The following is a 19495-nucleotide window of genomic DNA, read 5'->3' on the forward strand; positions in this document are numbered from 1 at the left end:
ACCCATGGTGGGTGAGACGAGGATTTTTTTTTTAATAGAGCCTAAACTACCAGTAAGACTTTAGTTTGCTGACGAAGTTTCTTGGATAAGAAGCGAAACGTCCGACACCTTCAAAGTACAGATGACGGCTGAAGAAACCTTTTCATTGATGGATCACTTCTGTACGACTGAGAGCTGACACAGATGTATAAATCAACATGGTCACAGTCAGATTGACACCCTTGGTAAAGGCACAGTGAAAATGGTGATGGTGTTTAAAATCTTGAATAAGTCATTGTGCAAACAATAATCTCCCGGCTGCTGATGGTGGGATGATATAGAAGATTCACCAAACTTCTGTGCGGTTCAATCATCACTCAGTGATCATGTGAATGAGAGTGCGAATGACTGATTCTTTGTCTCTGTGGCCTGTGATCAACAGGTGCCGAATCGAGGCAACAGGTGCCGAATCGAGGGTACTGTGTGGCTTCCACCCTAAAATCAGCCAGGAAAAGTTTTTCTAATGTCAGTTAGGAAACAGGGCGGCTCGGTAACCGAGTGCTTAGCACACCGGCTTCACGGTGCAGAGGTCGCCGGTTCGCGTCCCGGTCCGGCCTCCCTGTGTGGAGTTTGCATGTTCTCCCCAGACCTGCGTGGGTTTTCTCCGGGTCCTCCGGTTTCCTCCCACATTCCAAAAACATGCATGGCAGGCAGATTGACCACTCCAAATTGTCCCTAGGTGTGAGTGTGAGAGTGACTGTTGTATGTCTTTGTGTGCCCTGCGATTGGCTGGCAACCAATTCAGGGTGTCCCCCGCCTCATGCCCGAAGACAGCTGAGATAGGCTCCAGCAACCCCCGCGACCCTAATGAGGAATAAGCGGTACGGAAAATGAGATGAGTTAGGAAACAAAAAAACGGTGTCGGTTGTCCTTTAAATATGTAGGCTAACGACTGGGGGAAAAAACAAAGGCCATTATTTCTGGAAAAAAAACATCGTGCAAAGCTTGCTAAGCAGCATCGTGACTAGTAAATTTGATGCATCCAAGTGCACAATGAACACAATTACACCAAAAACAAAAGCCCTCTGATTTCGTGCATGATGCAAATAAAGAGCATAGATAATGGCAATGCTTCAAAACAAAAGTCTTCGATCGAGAAAATGTAAAACATAATTCTGAGAGAACAGAAAATCCGGATTTTCTGACTCTTGTCACATGACAGTCAAGCGAATGGTAAAGAATTGTTTGGTTACTTCTTCTTTTCCTTTCGGCTTTTCCCTTCAAGGGGACGGCACAACAAATCAGTGTCCTCCATCTTTAGAGGTTGCCAAGCTTTTACGTCGGATGCCCTTCCTGACACAACCCTCTGTATTTATCCGGGCTTGGGACCGGCACAAGAAGACTTATGCCCCTTTGTGGCTACAAAACAAGCAACTCGCTCAGTAAAAGACTCAAACACAAAATGGTCATCGGCACAGCAACATTCAAAAAACAAAAACTATACTCACCATGCAACATGATTATGTATATTTTGTGCCATTATCTGAGATCACTTGGTTAACTGGTAGACGAGACAAACGCACTTTGAAAATGTCATCGTGGAAAACAAGTCCTGGTCCCATTCTGTATGAAAGTTATACTTTTTTTCTTCTTACTTGGTCCATCACCCCCACTCATTTTTATACCCTATCTTACTTTTCAGGGGGAAAAACGAGTGAACATTTTGCAACTTTGCAACGCTCAGGGTTACTGTAAATTCAATATAACTTGGCAGTACAGTATACATTATGAAATCGTACTGACCTTTAGAAAGAATTTTAGCAATTGACTGAGCCAGGGAAGGTTTTTCTGCCACCATCAAAACGGTCTTCATTTTGTTATACTCAGCACAAATTGAAATATGTGCGAAACAAATAGTCCCATGTAAAAAGTCGTTGAATTTGAATTGATCACTCTTCTTCATCCAGTTTTTCCTCTCGCTTGTGGCTGGCAATTTGCAGTTTCCTTAAAAATACATTACTCCCATCTAGTGGTCTGGAGGTATGACAACATTCGTTTCATTATTATTATTATTATTATTATTACATGCGGATCAAACCTCTAAAAATGAAGGACACAGATTTGCTGTGGCGACCCCTTGAAGGGAAAAGCCGAAAGGAAAAGATTATTATTATTATTATTATTATTATTATTATTATTATTATTATTATTATTATTATTATTATTATTATTATTATTATTCTTATTATTATTATTGTTATTATTATTATTATTATTATATGCTGATCAATCCTCTAAAAATGAAGGACACTGATTTGCTGTGGGGACCCCTTGAAGGGAAAAGCCGAAAGGAAAAGAAGAAGATTATTATTATCTCTCATCTCATCTCATTTTCCATGCCGCTTATTCCTCATTAGGGTCGCAGGGCTTGCTGGAGCCTATATCAGCCATCTTCGGGCACGAGGCGGGGGACACCCTGAATTGGTTGCCAGTCAATCACAGGGCAAACAAAAACGTACAACCGTCACTCTCACACTTACAGACAATTTGGAGTGGTCAGTCTGCCTGCCATGCATGTTTTTTGAGTGTGGGAGGAAACCGAAGGACTCTGAGAAAACCCACGCGGGCCGGGGGAGAACATGCAAACTCCACACACGGAGGTCGGACCGGGACGCGAACCGGCGACCTCTGCACTGTGAAGACTAACCACTCGACTACCGGGCCGCCCTATTATTATCATCCTCATCATAATCATGATCATGATCATGATCATGATCATGATCATGATCATGATCATGATCATCATCATCATCATCATCTGGAACAAGATATTGCGGAGATCCGCGGTACGATGTCCATGCTGGTTCAACGCTTTGAAGAGGTTGAGACACGCGCCACTACTTTGACGAGGCCCCCCACCCCCTCATTAACCAGTCACGGTCTCCCCTTACCACACCCAGCACGTTACGGAGGTGAGCCCGGGCGCTGAGCCAAATTTCTCATGCAGTGCTCGTTATTTGACCCACAACCCTCCGCATACGCCAGCAACGAGGCCAAGGTTGCATTTATCACGAGCCTACGCACGGACCAGGCGGCGTCCTGGGTGTTGGCGGTCCGGGAGTCCCAACCCGGACTCTGTGCGTCGTACCCAGACTTCGTGGCCGAGCTCCGCCAGGTGTTCCACCACCCGGTAACAGAGTGCGAGGCGGAGGGACTTCTCCTGGACTGCACGCAAGGTACGCATTCGGCCGCCGAATATTCCAACGCCTTCCGCATCCTGGCCGCCCGCAGCGGCTACAACGATCGGGCGCTGAGAGAAGTGTTCCGCTGCGAGTTGGTGACCCGCGACGCGGGCACCACTCTCAATGAACTGATCAGCAGGCGAACCCGGGATCCGGGGGCGTACATCCTCACCCAGCAGCTGCGAGCGAGCCGGACGTTAGGAGGGGAGCCCCGAGCCGATGCAGGTGGGGGGGCGGGAACGATCAGAATCAGAATCAGAATACCTTTATTCGTCCCATAATGGGGAAATTTGCAGTCCACAGCAGCAATTGAAAAGGGATGAGGTAGGGGTGGGTGTGAAAGGATAGAAAACAAGATATTCTAAGCATAACAAATAAAGTGTCAACTGTATACTGTGCAGATGTAAATGTGCAAAACCGTTCCATAAGAAAAACTGTACATAGTGCAGAATCAAGAAATGCATTTTGATACATTGCAACAACCCATATTTACAAGTGTCCAGTTTTGTTTTTGTTTTTTCTTTTTTCACATGTGATCATTGAGAATTGTGAAGCCTGACAGCAGTCGGTAGGAACGAGCGGCGGTACCTCTCCTTCTTGCAGCGCGGGTGTAATAGTCTCTGGCTAAAGGAGCTACCCAGTGCTGTCAGGGTGGGCAGGAGGGGGTGGGAGGGGCTGTCCATCATAGCTTTTAGTTTAGCTAGCGTCCGTCTGTTTCCACCTCCTCCAGAGAGTCCAGCGAGCAGCCCACGACAGAACTGGCCCGCTTGACAAGGCGCTCCAGTCTTTTTCTGTCCCGGGTGGTGATGCTGCCTGACCAGCAGACAATGCCATAGTGGATGGCTGATGCCACCACAGAGTCATAGAAAGTCTTTAGGAGTGACCCCTGAACTGCAAAAGACCTCTCCTGAGTAGGAAGAGGCGACTCTGTCTCTTTTTGATTAGGGCATCCGTGTTTGTTGTCCAGTCCAGTTTATTGTTGAGAGTAACACCCAGGTACTTGTAGGAGGTCACCCTCTCAATGTCCGAACCCTGGATGTTCAATTGTGCAGGTGAGGATTGTTTCCTGCAGAAGTCCACCACCAGCTCCTTGGTTTTCCCCGTGTTGATCTGGAGGTGATTCTGCTGGCACCAGTCCACAAAGTCCTTTGTACCCCTTTGTTCCCCTGTACTCCCTATCGTCTACCTCTGTAATGAGGCCGACAATAGCTGAGTCGTCAGAGAACTTCTGAAGGTGGCAGGTTGGGGTGTTGTAGTTGAAGTCCGAGGTGTAGAGGGTGAAGAGAAATGGAGCCAGGACTGTTCCCTGCGGCGCTCCGGTGCTGCAGAGAAGCCTGCCCGACTCACAGTTCTTTACCCTCACGTACTGTGGCCTGTTTGTGAGGTAATCTGTAATCCAGGATGTGAGGTGATGGTCGACTCCGGCATGCCGCAGCTTGTCCCCCAGTAGATTTGGCTGGATGGTGTTGAAGGCACTGGATAAATCGAAGAACGTGATCCTCACCGTGCTCCCAGCATTCTCCAGGTGCAGCAACGCCGTATGGAGGAGGGAGATGATGGCATCCTCCACACCGATGCTGGGCTGGTAGGCAAACTGTAGCGGGTCCAGCAATGAGCTTGCCAGCGGTCGCAGGTGGGCGAGGACGAGTCTCTCCAGCGTCTTCATCAGGTGAGACGTCAGCGCCACCGGTCTGTAGCTGTTGAGCTCTTTGGGGTTGGCAATCTTGGGCACTGGGACCAGGCATGACGTTTTCCACAGCTGTGGAACTCTGCCCAGCTTCAGGCTCAGGTTGAACAGGTGATGGACAATGACACACAGCTGGTCGGAGCAGGTCTTGAGGAGTCGGGAACTGATATCATCCGGACCTGCTGCCTTCCTCACCTGCATCCTCCTCAGTTGGTTCCTCACCTGCGCAGTTGTGACAGACAGGCAGGAACCAGGAGGCAAAATGGCGGCTGAGGGTGTGGCAACGGTTGGGAGGGCAGATGTTGGTTGTGGAAAGCTGGTCGTGAGAGGGGGCAGGGAGGGTAAGGCCACAGTGAGAGTTGGTGCAGGAGCAGCTACAGGTGAAGTTGACGGTGAGCCGGGGGCGGCTGGCGTCTTGTCAAGCCGATTGAAAAAGCGGTTGAGTTCATCTGCCCAGTCCTTGTCGTTTTCGTTCAATGTCACTGGGCTTTTGTGGCCTGAGATGTTTTTCAGGCCCTTCCAGACACCAGCGACATTGCTGGCTTGCAGCTGCTCCTCAATTTTCATCCTGTAGGCCTTCTTCCCTTCTCTGATCTTCCTCCTCAGTTGGATCTGCACGGCCTTCAGTTCCTCTCTGTTGCCCGACACAAAAGCCCTTTTCTTCTCCTTCAGGAGGACTTTTATGTCGGGATTAATCAATGGTTTGTTGTTGCCAAAACACCGCACAGTCCTGGTGGGTACGGTGTTTTGTTCACAAAAGTTAATGTAGCCTGTGATGGTGTTGGTGAATGAGTCAATGTCCTCCCCATGAATCTCAGTAAAGAGCTCCCACCTGGTTGAGTCAAAACAGTCCCGCAGAGCTTCTTCAGCTTCTGTGGACCATCTTCTGATCGTGCGGGTCACAGCTATTTGCCTCTGGACAAGGGGTTTGTACACAGGCTGGAGATAAACCATATTGTGGTCTGCTCTCTGTTGTGGTCTTTGTGGTCTCTGTTGTGGTGTTTTCTAGGGTTCATCGTTGAGCAGGGGTAACTTGGGCCGATACCGCCCAGACCAAAGCAGTGGTAGAACTTCTATCGCCGCTTCATCCGCGATTATAGTCACAAGGCACTTCCCCTAACCACTCTCACTTCCACCAAGGTTCCCTTTAGGTCAGTGGTCACCAAACCATGGCCCGTGGGCCATATCCGGCCCCTCAGCACATTTGGCCGGCCCCCTGAACAATACCAGAGATGCTATCAGATTTTTTTGCTATTTGGCCTCCAGAAAAATAAAAAAATATTTGATAAATCAAAGGTCGGTTTTCGATCACTATCTGTTCCTATTTTAATCAATGTAATCAATGTATGTTGTTTATAATCGTTATTGAACAATACTAACACGCCAGCTCACAATAGAACGCTAAAGGTGTCGGTCACAATACGTCGCGACACAAGAAAGGGACGTATGAGGAAGTGGAGGGGAGTCCAGTGGTACATTCAGGTGCGCTCAGTTTGGCGCTCTATTTGGTCCCAGACCCATTTTCTCTTGTAAACCTTCCTGTCAAAGAGAGAACGGAATAATGGTGAAAAGGTTAGGTAAGAGAAAAATTTATTCAGAATGCAGGGTGTTTAACCTGCAGTGGACAAACGATTATTTTTGCGGTTGCGGTATTCAAAGAATACAATCTTTGCCGACACTATGAATCCCGTCACAAAGACAAGTACGATATCTTGCAAGGCCAAATACGAGCAGACAAACTCTCAAAGCGAAAAGTGGACTACTATCTCAGCAGAATACATTTTTACGCCAAGCTCAGCTGAAGAAGGCATCCGTTCGGGCCAGCTTTCGGGTTGCTAAGCTGATAGCAAGCAGCAATAAGTCTTTCACGGACGGAGAGTTTGTTAAGAAATGTATGGATGCTGTCGTGGAGGAGTTGTGTCCCGAGAAGAAAGATGCATATAATGCCGTAGGTCTGTCTGCAAGTACAACCACCAGACGCGGTGAAGAAATCGGGATTAATGTATATGCCCAGCTGCAGCAGAAGGCGAAATAATTTGACTTTTTTCGTTAGCACTGGATGAGAGCACGGACGTGCAAGACACAGTGCAACTGCTGATTTTTATTCGTGGAGTTAGCGCAAACACTGAGATATGCGTGGAGCTGGCAGCCCTCCAAAGTCTCAAAGGGACTACAACGAGAGAGGATATTTTTGACCAAGTGTACCAAACCATGGAGAAGTTGGACCTGAGTTACAGAACTGTGATGACATTTTACTCCAGCCGTTCCAGCCTGCCTATACACACTTCTTCACCTCTTTTCCACACACTCCATTGCTCTGAACAGTTGAGCCCAATTATTTAAAATCCTCCACCTTCTTTATCTCTTTATCCCTCTATCTCTCTTTATCCCTCTCATTCACACACATATATTCCGTCTTGCTGTGACTGATCTTCATCTTCTCCTTTCCAGGGCATACCTCCACCTCTCGAGTTTCTCCGCCACCTGTTCCCTGTTCTCGCTACAGATCACAATGTCATCTGCAAACATCATGGTCCAAGGAGATTCTTGTCTCACATCGTCTGTCAACCTGTCCATCACCATAGCGAATAATAAGGGGCTTAGACCTAACCCCTGTTGGAGTCCCAACTCCACCTTGAATCCTCCGTCACACCGACAGCGCACCTTACAACTGTCTTACAGTCATGATAAATGTCTTGTACCGCTCTGACATACTTTTCAGTCACTCTAGACTTCCTCATGAAATACCATAGCTCTTCTCTGGGCACCCTGTCATACACTTTCTCCAGATTTACAAAGACACAATGCAATTCCTTCTGACCTTCTATGTACTTCTCCATCAGCATTCTTAAAGCAAACACTGCATCTGACGTACTCTTTTTTTGGCATGAAGCCATACTGCTGCTCACAAATGTTCACTTCTGCTCTTAGTCGAGCTTCAACTACTTTTTCCCATAGTTTCATTGTATGGCTCATCAACTTTATTCTTTTGTAGTTACTACAAACCTGCACATCTCCCCTGTTGTTAAAAATGGCCACCAGTACACTTTGTCTCCATTCTTCAGGTACTGTGGACAATTTGTTTTTCACATAAATTTACATGATTTTTGGTAGTTAATTAATTTAAAGGACAACCGACGCCCCCGGCCGGACAAGTTGTGTCCATAATTTGTAAAGTCACTTCAAATGACTTCTACTGAGCATATTTTACAAAGATTCCACCGCATATAGCTATATTTTATGTTTTAAGACTCGCACTGACTATTCAGGAAGTCTTGTTTTTGAGTTGGTGACGATACCTACCGTGACGTCACGGTAGGTGTTGTCACTGACCGAGAAAGCGACACACAATGCATTTTGGGTACTTTGTTTGGTCTGAAAACTGTCACCTTTTACGAGGTGGTGATGGCGGGTGCGGATCCCAAAAAGCAGGCAGGAGGGAGCAGGAGGTTGTTTGACTAATTCTATTAAAATAAAGGTCAGTAGGAACAAAATGTTGGTCATGATCTGGTTGGTCGCCAACCAGATCATGACGTTCACCCGACGACGCATGGCTCAACACGGACGTCGAACTGCCAGGCGCAGAGTGGCACCCCGGACGGCCGTATGGGACCAGGTCTCGGCCGGACGCCGACGTGGGCGTGAACTGTCCGGCACCGGGGAAACAAGACCAGTCCTGAGCCGCTCCGGGATCCAGCGGTGAGTGGGGTCTCGGAATGACGTTGACGCGGATGTTGCACGGCTCGTCGTGGATGCGACTCAATTCGTCATGCACGACGACAGCGTGGCTGGACGTGGGCGTGCACTGCCAGACACCCATCGTCACCCTGGACGGCCACCTGGAAGGAGGTCTCGGCCGGACGTTGACGTGGACGTTACGGCTCGTCGAGTGATGCAATTCAAACTCGACGAGGCGTGGGCTAACGTGGACGTAGCATTGCCAGGCACATGGTGGAAATGAGACAGGTCCGTTGTACCTGCGGGATCCGATGGTTGGTCGGTTCATTCTGTCACGTTTTGCGAGGTGGTGATGGCGGGTGCGGATCCCAAAAAGCAGGCAGGAGGGAGCAGGAGGTTGTTTGACAAATTGTATTAAAATAAAGGTCAGCAGGAAGAAAATGTAAAACATCAAAATGATCTGACGAGAAAAGTATCAAATGAAAACCGAGTGTAAAAGTCCGCCAAGGTTAAACAAACACATGCACGGAATACAATGCATGCAATTGCAGACAAAGCAGGCAACAAACAATGAACCGATACCGGATGGTCGTGCCGGGAGTCCTTTTAAGTGTCACTGATTAAAACGACCAGCACCTGCGAGGCTGCAGGCAGGGCTGACGTCGCTACCCGTTGGTCGCCAATCCGAACGTGGCAGTCCGCCATTGATCGGGACGACCAGCACCTGTGCAGGTGCAGGCGGGGCCGACAGCACCATCCGTTGGTCGCCAACCAGATCATGACAAAAACTTTGTGTTGATGGCGAAATTAGAAGGAAAACGCATAAATAACGCAATGGTGAATCGTTGTGTGTTGCACCAACACTACTATTTGATACGAGCTGACACAAATTCCCAGCAGACAAATCAGCCCATTTCCAACGGAGTTTGGGCGCCATCTTGTGCATTTTCTGGGACGCTACATTTCAGTCCAGACGCCTCAAAATGACACAGAAGGACTTCTTTAATCGATTGCAAACATTTATGCTTTCCTCTTCAGAACTATTTGAATCATATTCATAACTGGAAGAGTAACAAGAAAGCATATCTGATTGTTTTGATTCTCGAGCAAGGCAAGACGTATTGGCGTGACGTTACGAACAAGGGGGCAGGACCTTCTGAAACTGGCCATTTCCGGGTTAATTTTAAGTAGTTTTTGGACACTTTAATTTTTATTTGTGTTTTTTATTTGACTAAAAATATAAGCCTGGGTGTTTTGGGTATTTTAGATGCTATAAAACGTTTTTCTGATGTCAGTTAGGAAACAAAAAAAATGGGGTCGTTTGTCCTTTAAGTCAAAGACAAAAATCAAAGTCAGCTTTATTGTCACGTATGATAATATGCATGACATACAGCACAGATGAAATTACTGCCCTCTCGGACCCAGCGTGCAAGGCATTTATAATGACTTTAACAAACATAATAAACCAAAATGCCAATTTGCCGGGAGAGAGGGGAACTGCTATGTGTTCACGCGCCGCCATCTTGGGAAAACAAAAAAACAAAAATAACAAATGATGATTAAGCAACAATACAAAACTGATGAGCCATTTGGGAGCCAAAAGAGCCCGTTCTTTTTAATGAGCTTACATATGCCACCTTTATTGCTGTATAGAGCGGTCACTTCCTTGTTGTTGCATGACACGCCAGGATTAGCTCAACCAAGCTATGACGTTTTAACTTGGTTGGCCAACGCTTTTTCTTCTCGTTCTCCCGTCCCACGAAGATGGAAGTGATCTACGCAGTTCTCCTTAAATTGCTGATATTTTTTGTGATGTGGTCACATTTCGAAGGAAGGGAGACCGAATACAAAGATGTCAGCTGCGGTTCACTGGTAAAACTTATGAACACCAGACACAGCGTCCGTCTTCATTCCCACGATGTCAAATACGGGTCAGGTAATTGTGTTTCTTCATTGAATTCAACTTAACACTTCAAATAAATTCTCTTTTTTGTTATTTAAATGGAAAGTGGTCGTTTTAACATTAGGATATTTCATGATCACCGCAACCACGATTATGTCAACACTTCTGTACCGTATCAATTCTACAATAGATAAACAATAAAATTACATAAATTTTATCTTAATGTTCAGCGTCACGAGTGGAGATTAATAATAGGTACATCGACTTTTTTTTTTATTCTTAGTGTATGCTGCTGGAAGCGAATAAAACACATCACAGCTGAATTAGTGCAGTTTGGGCGGCCCCCTACTCGAAGAGTCAGGCTCAGCAAAGGTTGATAAGAGCTTTATTCTACACTCTGTACAACGGTAATACGGCGCCAATGCGCCCCGCTGAATGTTATGCTAAGGATGTCGAAATACGTATCTATTTAAATCTATGTAGATATCGATGTGGATATAGATGGTTTCCAGTGTATGAGGCAAAAGCCTTCATTTTCTTCAAAAGATGACCATTATACGCCGGTGCGCCTTATATGTGAAGTAGCTGTAATATTGAGCCACAGCAGGTCGCAACTAGCAGCCATGATTCAATTTCCTCCTGTAGATGTAGTGTGTGGTCCATGCACACTGCAAGAATCCGAACAAGGGCGCGGAAAATCCTACTGGACCCTCCGCACCCTGCCCACCACCTTTTCCAGCTACTCCCCTCAGGCAGGCGCTACCGATCCATGCGCACCAAATCCAGCAGACATTTAAACAGCTTCTTCCCCCAAGCCATTAACTCTTTGAACTCTTCAACAGTAGCCAAAATAGAACTGTATATAGTGCCACTTAGCAGTTTTTTTGACGACGATACTAGTGCAGCGTGTTCTACCGGAAACAAATTCCTTGTGTGTTCTACATACTTGGCAATAAAGATGATTCTGATTCTGATGCTGGGAAATAGGAAATGCAACCCCAGCCTCTACTGTAGTGCCGCCTAATATGGTCTTGTAGTCCGGTGGCGCACCTTATACAGTTTATGGAAAAATTGTGACTTGTAAGTCTTTCTCGATTTGAGTCTTTCAGACTTTAAACGTCTCCTGAATGTTTTGTAATTTGTAACCGTCTTCGTTTACTCGGACACATAACTTTTTCTTCCGTGAGACATAAATGTAAATGAATGAAATTGTAAACTTTCACAATTCGAGTAAACTCTTCAAGAGTCACTTGCATGTCATCATTTTGGCTTCAATGATAGAAAATAGCCGTGTGGACACACTTATTCCGTCGCATTGAGAGTTGCTCGAGTTGGCAACTGCGAGCTTTCATATGGCTTCCACAATTCCCGTTGTTTTCAATAAAGAAAAAAGTAATATAGTATGAGAATGTTTAATGCCTGCATTTGTTTATTTGTTTGTTTATTACCGGGTTTGGAAATTCCCCTTTGACTGAGGTCAACCAGTGGTCGATAAGATTTATTTCACAATCTCTTTATTTCTTTTTGTCTCCCTTCCTCCCTGCGCTCTGCAACTTGAAGGAAATGTTACCTGGCATTGAAATACATGTCAACTCCAAAGGAAATGAATGCAATCATTCATATCAAACCTCAGTTGTATACCAACTTTCTGCGGGATGGATTAAAAAGACCCTTGAGCCGTAGTGTGTCCACCTTTGATGTAGCTTCATAGTTATGGAAGAAGTTGGTGTTGCACCATGGTCACAGCAATGTGTGTGTGTGTGTGTGTGTGTGTGTGTGTGTGTGTGTGTGTGTGTGTGTGTGTGTGTGTGTGTGTGTGTGTGTGTGTGTGTGTGTGTGTGTGTGTGTGTGTGTGTGTGTGTGTGTGTGTGTGTGTGTGTGTGTGTGTGTGTGTGTGTGTGTGTGTTAGGAAGCGGACAGCAGTCTGTCACTGGAGTTGAAAATGCAGATGATGGCAACAGTTATTGGCAGATAAGAGGAAAGGCCAACCATCCATGCCAGCGTGGTACAGCAATTCAGTGTGGTCAGCATATCCGCTTCACGCACATGAAGACTGGCCGAAACCTTCACACGCACCACTTCAGCTCCCCCTTATCTAATAATCAGGTTTGTTATATGTGCACAATGTCAGAAGGTCGTGCTCTTTGAGATATATATCCATCCATCCATTTTCTGATCCACTTATCCTCACAAGGGTCGTGGGCATGCCGAAGTTCATCCCAGCTGACGTGGGGCATTCAGCAGGTGCCACCCTAAAATCGTGGCCAACCAATCGCATGGCACACATAGACAAACGACCATCCGTGCTCAGACTCACACCTATGAACAATTTTGAGTGTTTGTGTGTGTGCGCGTGTGTTTAATAATAATACATTTTATTTCAAGCGCCTTTCAAAGCTCTCAAGGACACTTTACAGTCACAGACAAGCATAGATACAATAATAAATAAAATACAATTATAAATAGAAACAAGAGATAAAGCTACACAGAAAATGTAATTTTAGATAGGTGGGTTTTGCGATGGGATTTGAAGGTAGGAAGAGAATCTGTCACGGTTTGAAAGGTGGTGATGGCGGTTGTGGATCCCAAAAAGCAGGCAGGAGGGAGCAGCAGGTTGTATTTAAGAAATGTTATTCAAATAAAGTCAACAGGAACAAAATCTAAAACATCAAAATCATCTGAAAAGAACAATACAAAGTATCAAAGAAAAAGCAGGAATAAAAGTCTGCCAAGATGAAACAAACACATGCACAGCATACACAATGCACAATGCATACAATGATCCTTTTAACTGCCACTGATGAAGACGACCAACACCTGAGCAACTGAGGGCGGGGCCGACAGCATTACCCGTTGGTCGCCAACCAGAACGTGGCAGTCTGCCACTGATCAAGACGACCAGCACCTGTGCAGGTGCAGGCGGGGCCGAACAGCGCCACCCGCTGTTCGCCAACCAGAGCGTGACAGAATCAATGTTACAAATGTTAGGAGGAATTGAGTTCCAGAGTGTGGGGGCAGAGCGGCTGAAAGCTCTGTCCCCCATCGCGCTGAGACGGGCTGGGGGCACACAGAGGTGGAGGGAGGAAGAGGATCTGAGGGAACAAGAGGGAATAGAAATTTAAAGAAGGTCAGATCAGTATGGGGGTCAAGGTTATGGATAGCTTTAATGTAGTATAAAGAATAATTTAAAAGTTGATTCTATATTTGACCGGGAGCCAATGAAGCTCTTAGAGGATGGGGTGATGATGTAGATGAGGTTCTGGTGATAATCCAGGCTGAAGACTTCTGGACTAGTTGAAATTTGTGGAGAAGTTTCTGAGGGACACCAAGGAGAAGTGAATTGCAATTGTCAATTCGGGAGGTGACAAGACTATGAACAAGGATAGCAATGGTGTGAGGGGTGAGAGACGATTGATATTGCGTAGGTGGGAGTGCGCAGATCGGGTTAAGTTATTTATATGGGAATGGAAAGATAGTATGCTCTCAAGGATGACACCGAGGCTCTTGACCTGATGGGATGGAGAAACGGTCGAATTGTCAATAGTGAGAGAGAAACTGTTCGCTTTGCGTAAGGTGGATTTGGTACCAACGAGGAGAATTTTAGATTTTTCGCTGTTTAGTTTGAGGAATTTATGGGTAAACCAGGATTTAATTTCAGAGAGGCAGAGTGAAAGGGAAGAAGTTGGAAGAGAGGCGTCGGGTTTGCTGGAGAGATAGAGCTGGGTGTTTGTGCATGTGTGCGTTGAAATGCCTGTAAATACTAGTCCAAATGAAATAAATGCAACCATTCATATCAAAGTCAAAGTCAGCTTTATTGTGAAATATGCTAATATGTATGACATACAGCACAGATGAACTTGCTGTCCTCTCAGACCCAGCATATCGGACCTCAATTGTATACCAGTCTTTGTCGGCCGGATTGAAAAGACTAGATCTGGCCCAGGGGCCATAGTGTGCTCACCTCTTCTATAAACTGTAATTCTTCTAACTGCTGTCTCTGCAGGAGGTTAGTGCATTCGGAGAGAATGGCGAGGGTGATGACCTGGATGTTTGGACAGTGCAGTGTGATGGTGTCCACTGGGAGCGCAATGATGCTGTGCGACTCAAGCATGTAGGTACCAATGTTTTCCTGAGTGTGACAGGTGAGCAGTATGGCCATCCCATTCGTGGCCAATGGGAAGTACATGGCATGACCTCACCAAACCAGCATAACTGGTGGCAGGTAATGGAAGGTGTCTTCATCCAGCGAGGCCAGGATCCACCCCATCAATCTGCCCATCACAGTGAACTGTGAAATCAAAAGCCACAAATCTGTCCACGGCTGTGCCTTGGTAAATTATTTCATTTGAATGGTAATTAATTTAATTTGTTTTATAATATAGGTTTTAGGTTTGGGTCAGGCATAGAGATTGGCTGTCAAAAATATTTTTGGGTGATGTGGCCCCTGTATAAATGACCATGAAGGATCCATGAAAATTAAATCAATGTTGATTTCCATGTTTTTCTTTTGCTCAGGTGCTTTTTTTTCTTAGAAAGTACCTGTATACCAGACTTAAAATTGAGCACGTGTCCATCCACTCACTTTGTCCCCGTTCGCCCCAATTGCTAAGTCACGATTACATTGACACACCATGAAGTGGAGATCGGTTAATTTACCTTAGCAATGGTAGCCAGGTAAACCCCCACAAAGATGTATTTGCTAAGACATCTGTTTACTAATGTGTGTTCTCCCTATGTGATGTGTATCTGTATGCCAGTGGTGGAGAAAAAAAACACAAGAACAAAAGTTTCTGGCGCAGGACTTTAAGTGTAATTGCAAACTGGTCACTGCTCAAAAGGAGGGAATAAAGCCCCAGTTTAAATGAACAAAACCAAGTCCCATTTATTTAATCTGAAGTCTTTGAACCAAGTTCACAGTTCACCACCAACTATGATAAGGAGGTGATCACACTGATGGAAAAAATCAATGAGAATTTTTATTTTTAACATTGTTGAGCCTCTGTATGTACCTGATGCATGTTATGGTCATTCTATTAGGACACATAGAAACAGGAAAAATCCCAACCGTGTGGTTCTTTAGTATGAACCTGTTTTTGAAAAACGAATAAACCTGTTTGTAAATTTCAAACAAAACAGTTTGTCAGGTATTTTTTTTCCCCCATCATTAATCCAAAACTACATATACATTCTCATTCTGGCAGTGTGATTTTTTTACACCAATGACATGCAGTCAAGGCCTTCCATGCTTGGCCTAAGCACTGACCTACATTTAACACCTCCATAAAATAATACATTGTGGAAGGCACGAGGACTACGCGTCTCACCCAGCAGGTATACAGCAGGGGGCATGTTTATGTTAATGTTTTACTGCACTTTCCTTGCTTTAGTCAGATCCACTTGTTAGCAATTGGAATAAAGACACGCTCCAGTCAGTCGTGTGTGCTCCTTTCTCTACTGCTACACTGGTGACCCCCGACGTTCAAAATGTTCCTGGCAACGGACAAAGAGGCGCGTCTTCCTCGGCTATGTTGCGCCAACCTGTGCAACTGACAGCCCGCGCCACGAGTGCAAAGCTGCCGGAGTTCTGGCAGAGCGACCCACCTTCATTACAGACTGCGGAAGACGTTTCGTTGTGGACAGCCGATCACAGGTGAGCATGCTGACACGGCCGCGGACAAGGTGGCCGGTGGATGCGGGCCTCCCCTGTGCGCATCTAATGGCTCACCCATGAATAACTTTTGTTCCACGTGTGCCATTTTCATTTCCTCCTCGAACGGCGCCGCTTCACCACCTATGTGGATCATAGACCATTCACATTTGCCATGTCGAAGGTGACCGAACCATGGTTGGCCTGACAGCAACGGCACTCAGCCATTTCAGAGTTCACAATGGACATTCGGCATGTGGCTGAAAAATGTAACCCTGTAGCTGATTCCTGGTTACACGCGATAGTATGTCCAGTCCAGCTCGGGGTAAATTTTTCAGAGATGGCCGCCGCGCAATCTGAGGATCTGGACATCCACAATCTCTAGGCGGCAGGCACGGCCCTGAAGCTTGAGGAGGTGGCACTGTGTGTCCCGCTCTCCTCTGCGATGTGTTTACGGGGCACACGTCGTGTGGTTCTGCGAGAGTGGCGTCGCCAAATTTTTAATTCTATTCATTCCCTCTAACACCCTGGCGCCTGGGTGTCAGTCAAGCTACTTGGGGTGGCTCGCTTACGAAAGAACGTCAGGAGGTGGGAAGCTGCATGCGTGGCATGTCAGTGCGCCAAAGTCCACTGGCACACCCGGGCGAACCTGGAAACTAACGATCCTGACCAGGAGATTTGACCACGTCCATGTGGATCTGGACCCTCCTTCGTAGGGTTGTACACATCTTCTCACTATGGTCAATCGGACCACTAGGAGGCCGGAAGCAGTCCCCCTGTCTTCCACAACCTCGGCAGATAAAGCCCGCGCGTTTCCGTCATCCTGGGTCACACGTTTCGGCACGCCATCCGATATCGCCTTGGACAGGGGTCGCAAGTGTGTGTTTGAGCTATAGTCGGCCACAGCGCAGTCCTTGGTTGTGCAGATACGCCACACAATGGCCTACCACCCGCAGGTGATGTGTGATGTGTGAACATTTTCACCAGTCACTTAAAGGACAACCGACGTCTCCGGACAAGTTGTGTCCATAATTTGTAAAATGGCTTCACATGACTTCTACTGGGCGTATTTTAATAAGATTCCACCGCATATAGCTATATTTTACATTTTAAGACTCGCTCTGAACATTCAGGAAGTCTTGTTTTTGAGTTGGTGATGAGTCCTCACGTGACGTTAGAAAAGGACCGCCTCCTGACCGTAAAAAAGACGCATTGTAGCATCTTTCCATCACATCAATGTATTTTGCTGTACTGTTTTTTTGAAACCCTTGTGTTACATCCAAAAGCCACCAGCAGAGGGAGTCAAGCTCCATGGAAGGAATTTATCAGCCTGTGGAAACGGGCTAATTCATTCTTCACAGCTCGGTGGCCATTTTATTGCCTCTTTTTGGGTGAGATATTCCCCCCGCGCGTTTGCCTCAAAATGACACGGAATAAATTCTGTAATCGATTGCAAACATCTATGCTTTCCTCTTCAGAACTATTTGAATCATATTCATAACTGGATGTGTAACAAGAAAGGATATTATCCGAATCTGAAGCCATTGTTTTTATTCTCCAGCAATGCAAGACGTCTTGGCGTGACGTCACAAACTGGGGGCGGGACTTTCTGAAAATGCTCGATTTTTTTTGCAGATTTTGGACACTGAGTCATTTTTATTGGTGTTTTGCATTTGACTAAAAATATAATACTGTGTGTTTTGGGTATTTTAGATGCTATAAAACGTTTTTCTGGAGTCAGTTAAAAAACAAAAAATGTGATGTCGATTGTTTTTTAAAGCTGCGCTCCGTATGATGGTGCGTTTCGAGTGCTTGAACACGGTGAAAAGGGTTTTGTGCTTGATAAGGTTGGTCGAAGGGATTGGATTGGATTTGCCTTTATTAGTCTTGCAGTGGAGAAATTTACATTTCACAGCAGCAAAGTTATGAAAGTAGAAAAGCAAAACACAGGAGCTGCTGGAAAGGCAGCCACTCTCGCGGCACCGTCTTGAAGTGCGTTTCATTAGACAGGCTCAAACCAGATCATTTGATTGTCGGTGAGGACATTTTGCCAGCCCAGGTCCCACGCAGCAGTTGCCCTCCGAAACCTCCAGCCTCACTTCTGCATGCCAGGGATGAGTGTTGTTCCCCCACTCGGGCCTCACCTGGGTCGCCTGCCCAAATAAGTTCACCTGCGGCACCGAATGAAGGAATGTGTAGTCGTTGTGGCAGGCCCCTGCAAAGTTTTCACTTTGATTTTCCTTCTGGGTGTTCCTGGGTGTGTGGCGGGCACAAGGACATTGCGTCTAACCCAGTGTCATATTCGGATTTGGCAGCAGGTTGCGGGTTCGTCTGTTACACACCTGCTGCCAATCACCTCATTATGTTACCGGGTATTTAAGTGGATAATGGGTCATTCAGTCATGGGATGGCCGGTTAATTCACGTTGTCTCGCCACTTCCATTGCCCAGGTTTGACTATTTCGTCTGAGCTTTACTTCCCATCCGAGGCCCCTCCGTGAGTTTTATTCTCTTGAGAGGGTATTACTCGTTACACTCTCTTGTTAAGTAACTTTTATCGTTTGTATTTGCGAGGGTTGTTTTCCCATTGCTTTCTTACTCTCGTTTTCGTTGGTACTTGTTCATATTCTCCTGGTCCGTATTTGACCAGCGCCTTTAGTTTGTATTTTGTTTCGTGCGTGTTTATGCTACCAAATTAAATCATTTACGTATATGGTACACCTGTATCTGTCTGCTACTTTGGAGATCCAACTAATTATTTCGCTCCAAACGAGGCGTGACTCTCTTCGCCTCGTTCGGGTTGTGACACCCAGCAGGTATACAGCAGGGGGCATGTTTATGTTTACAATGTTTTATTGCATTTTCCGTGCTTTAGTCAGATCCACCTGTTAGCAGTTGTAATAAAGACGTATTCCAGTCAGTCGTGTGTGCTCCTTCCTCCACTGCTGATTTATGTTGCTCTTTCACAACAGCTGCAGCTGTAACAAAATAAAACAAACACAACACCTAACTTCAAAACACAGAGTTGCGCACTCTGAACCACTTGCCATCATGTATGAAATAGTAATAATGTATTTCCTGCAGTATTTTGGTCTTAATGTATCCATAGCTTCCAGTTGTTTGTAGCTAATTTATTTATTTTTGTAATTTGGTTACTTTCCAATAAGATTTCCAGCTGTGTTCCTGTTCTTGTGTGTCTCCAGCGGATGGCAGTCGAGGTCCCTCGTTTCACTGCACACCTGTATTTATCAATTGCCAGGCACTAGAGCGGTGGCACGGAGGGGGCAACCAGTCGGTGATTTAAGAGCCATTTTTTACTGTGTTACTGCAAAGAGCCACATCATAGACATGGGTACAGAA

The 19495-nt window shown here is 46.0% G+C and overlaps 2 protein-coding genes across 4 annotated transcripts in view; one reads left to right on the forward strand and one right to left on the reverse strand.

Annotated features, from left to right (window-relative positions):
- Positions 1-1968, reverse strand: part of top3b (DNA topoisomerase III beta) — a 71908-nt gene extending 69940 nt beyond the window's left edge. The window contains exon 1 of one of the 3 annotated variants that reach the window (XM_088995110.1): positions 1783-1968. In XM_088995110.1, coding sequence (XP_088851236.1) covers positions 1783-1942 — 160 coding nt within the window. In that variant the 5' untranslated portion in view covers positions 1943-1968. Of the gene's footprint in view, positions 1-1487; positions 1722-1782 lie in introns of those variants that run through there. The other 2 variants (XM_088995108.1, XM_088995109.1) reach the window with 2 other exon arrangements.
- An 8234-nt stretch (positions 1969-10202) lies between these two features.
- sdf2l1 (stromal cell-derived factor 2-like 1) lies at positions 10203-15622 on the forward strand. Its single transcript, XM_088995112.1, has 3 exons — positions 10203-10522; positions 12399-12595; positions 14493-15622. Exons 1-3 carry the CDS (start codon positions 10351-10353, stop codon positions 14781-14783), a joined length of 660 nt encoding a protein of 219 aa, XP_088851238.1. The 5' UTR covers positions 10203-10350; the 3' UTR covers positions 14784-15622.
- Positions 15623-19495: the final 3873 nt, after the last annotated feature.

This window comes from Hippocampus bargibanti, linkage group LG04 (assembly GCF_051943395.1).
Source record: "Hippocampus bargibanti isolate YZ-2025 linkage group LG04, ASM5194339v1, whole genome shotgun sequence".
Lineage (NCBI taxonomy): Eukaryota > Metazoa > Chordata > Actinopteri > Syngnathiformes > Syngnathidae > Hippocampus > Hippocampus bargibanti.

What these genes read in the sequence shown, in the direction of transcription:
- sdf2l1 (XM_088995112.1), top strand. Translation starts at nt 10,351, where the DNA reads ATGGAAGTGATCTACGCAGTTCTCCTTAAATTGCTGATATTTTTTGTG. An exon ending in CGATGTCAAATACGGGTCAG is followed by an intron (nt 10,523 to 12,398) that starts GTAATTGTGTTT and finishes TGTGTGTGTTAG; the next exon opens with GAAGCGGACAGCAGTCTGTC. An exon ending in CCCCCTTATCTAATAATCAG is followed by an intron (nt 12,596 to 14,492) that starts GTTTGTTATATG and finishes CTGTCTCTGCAG; the next exon opens with GAGGTTAGTGCATTCGGAGA.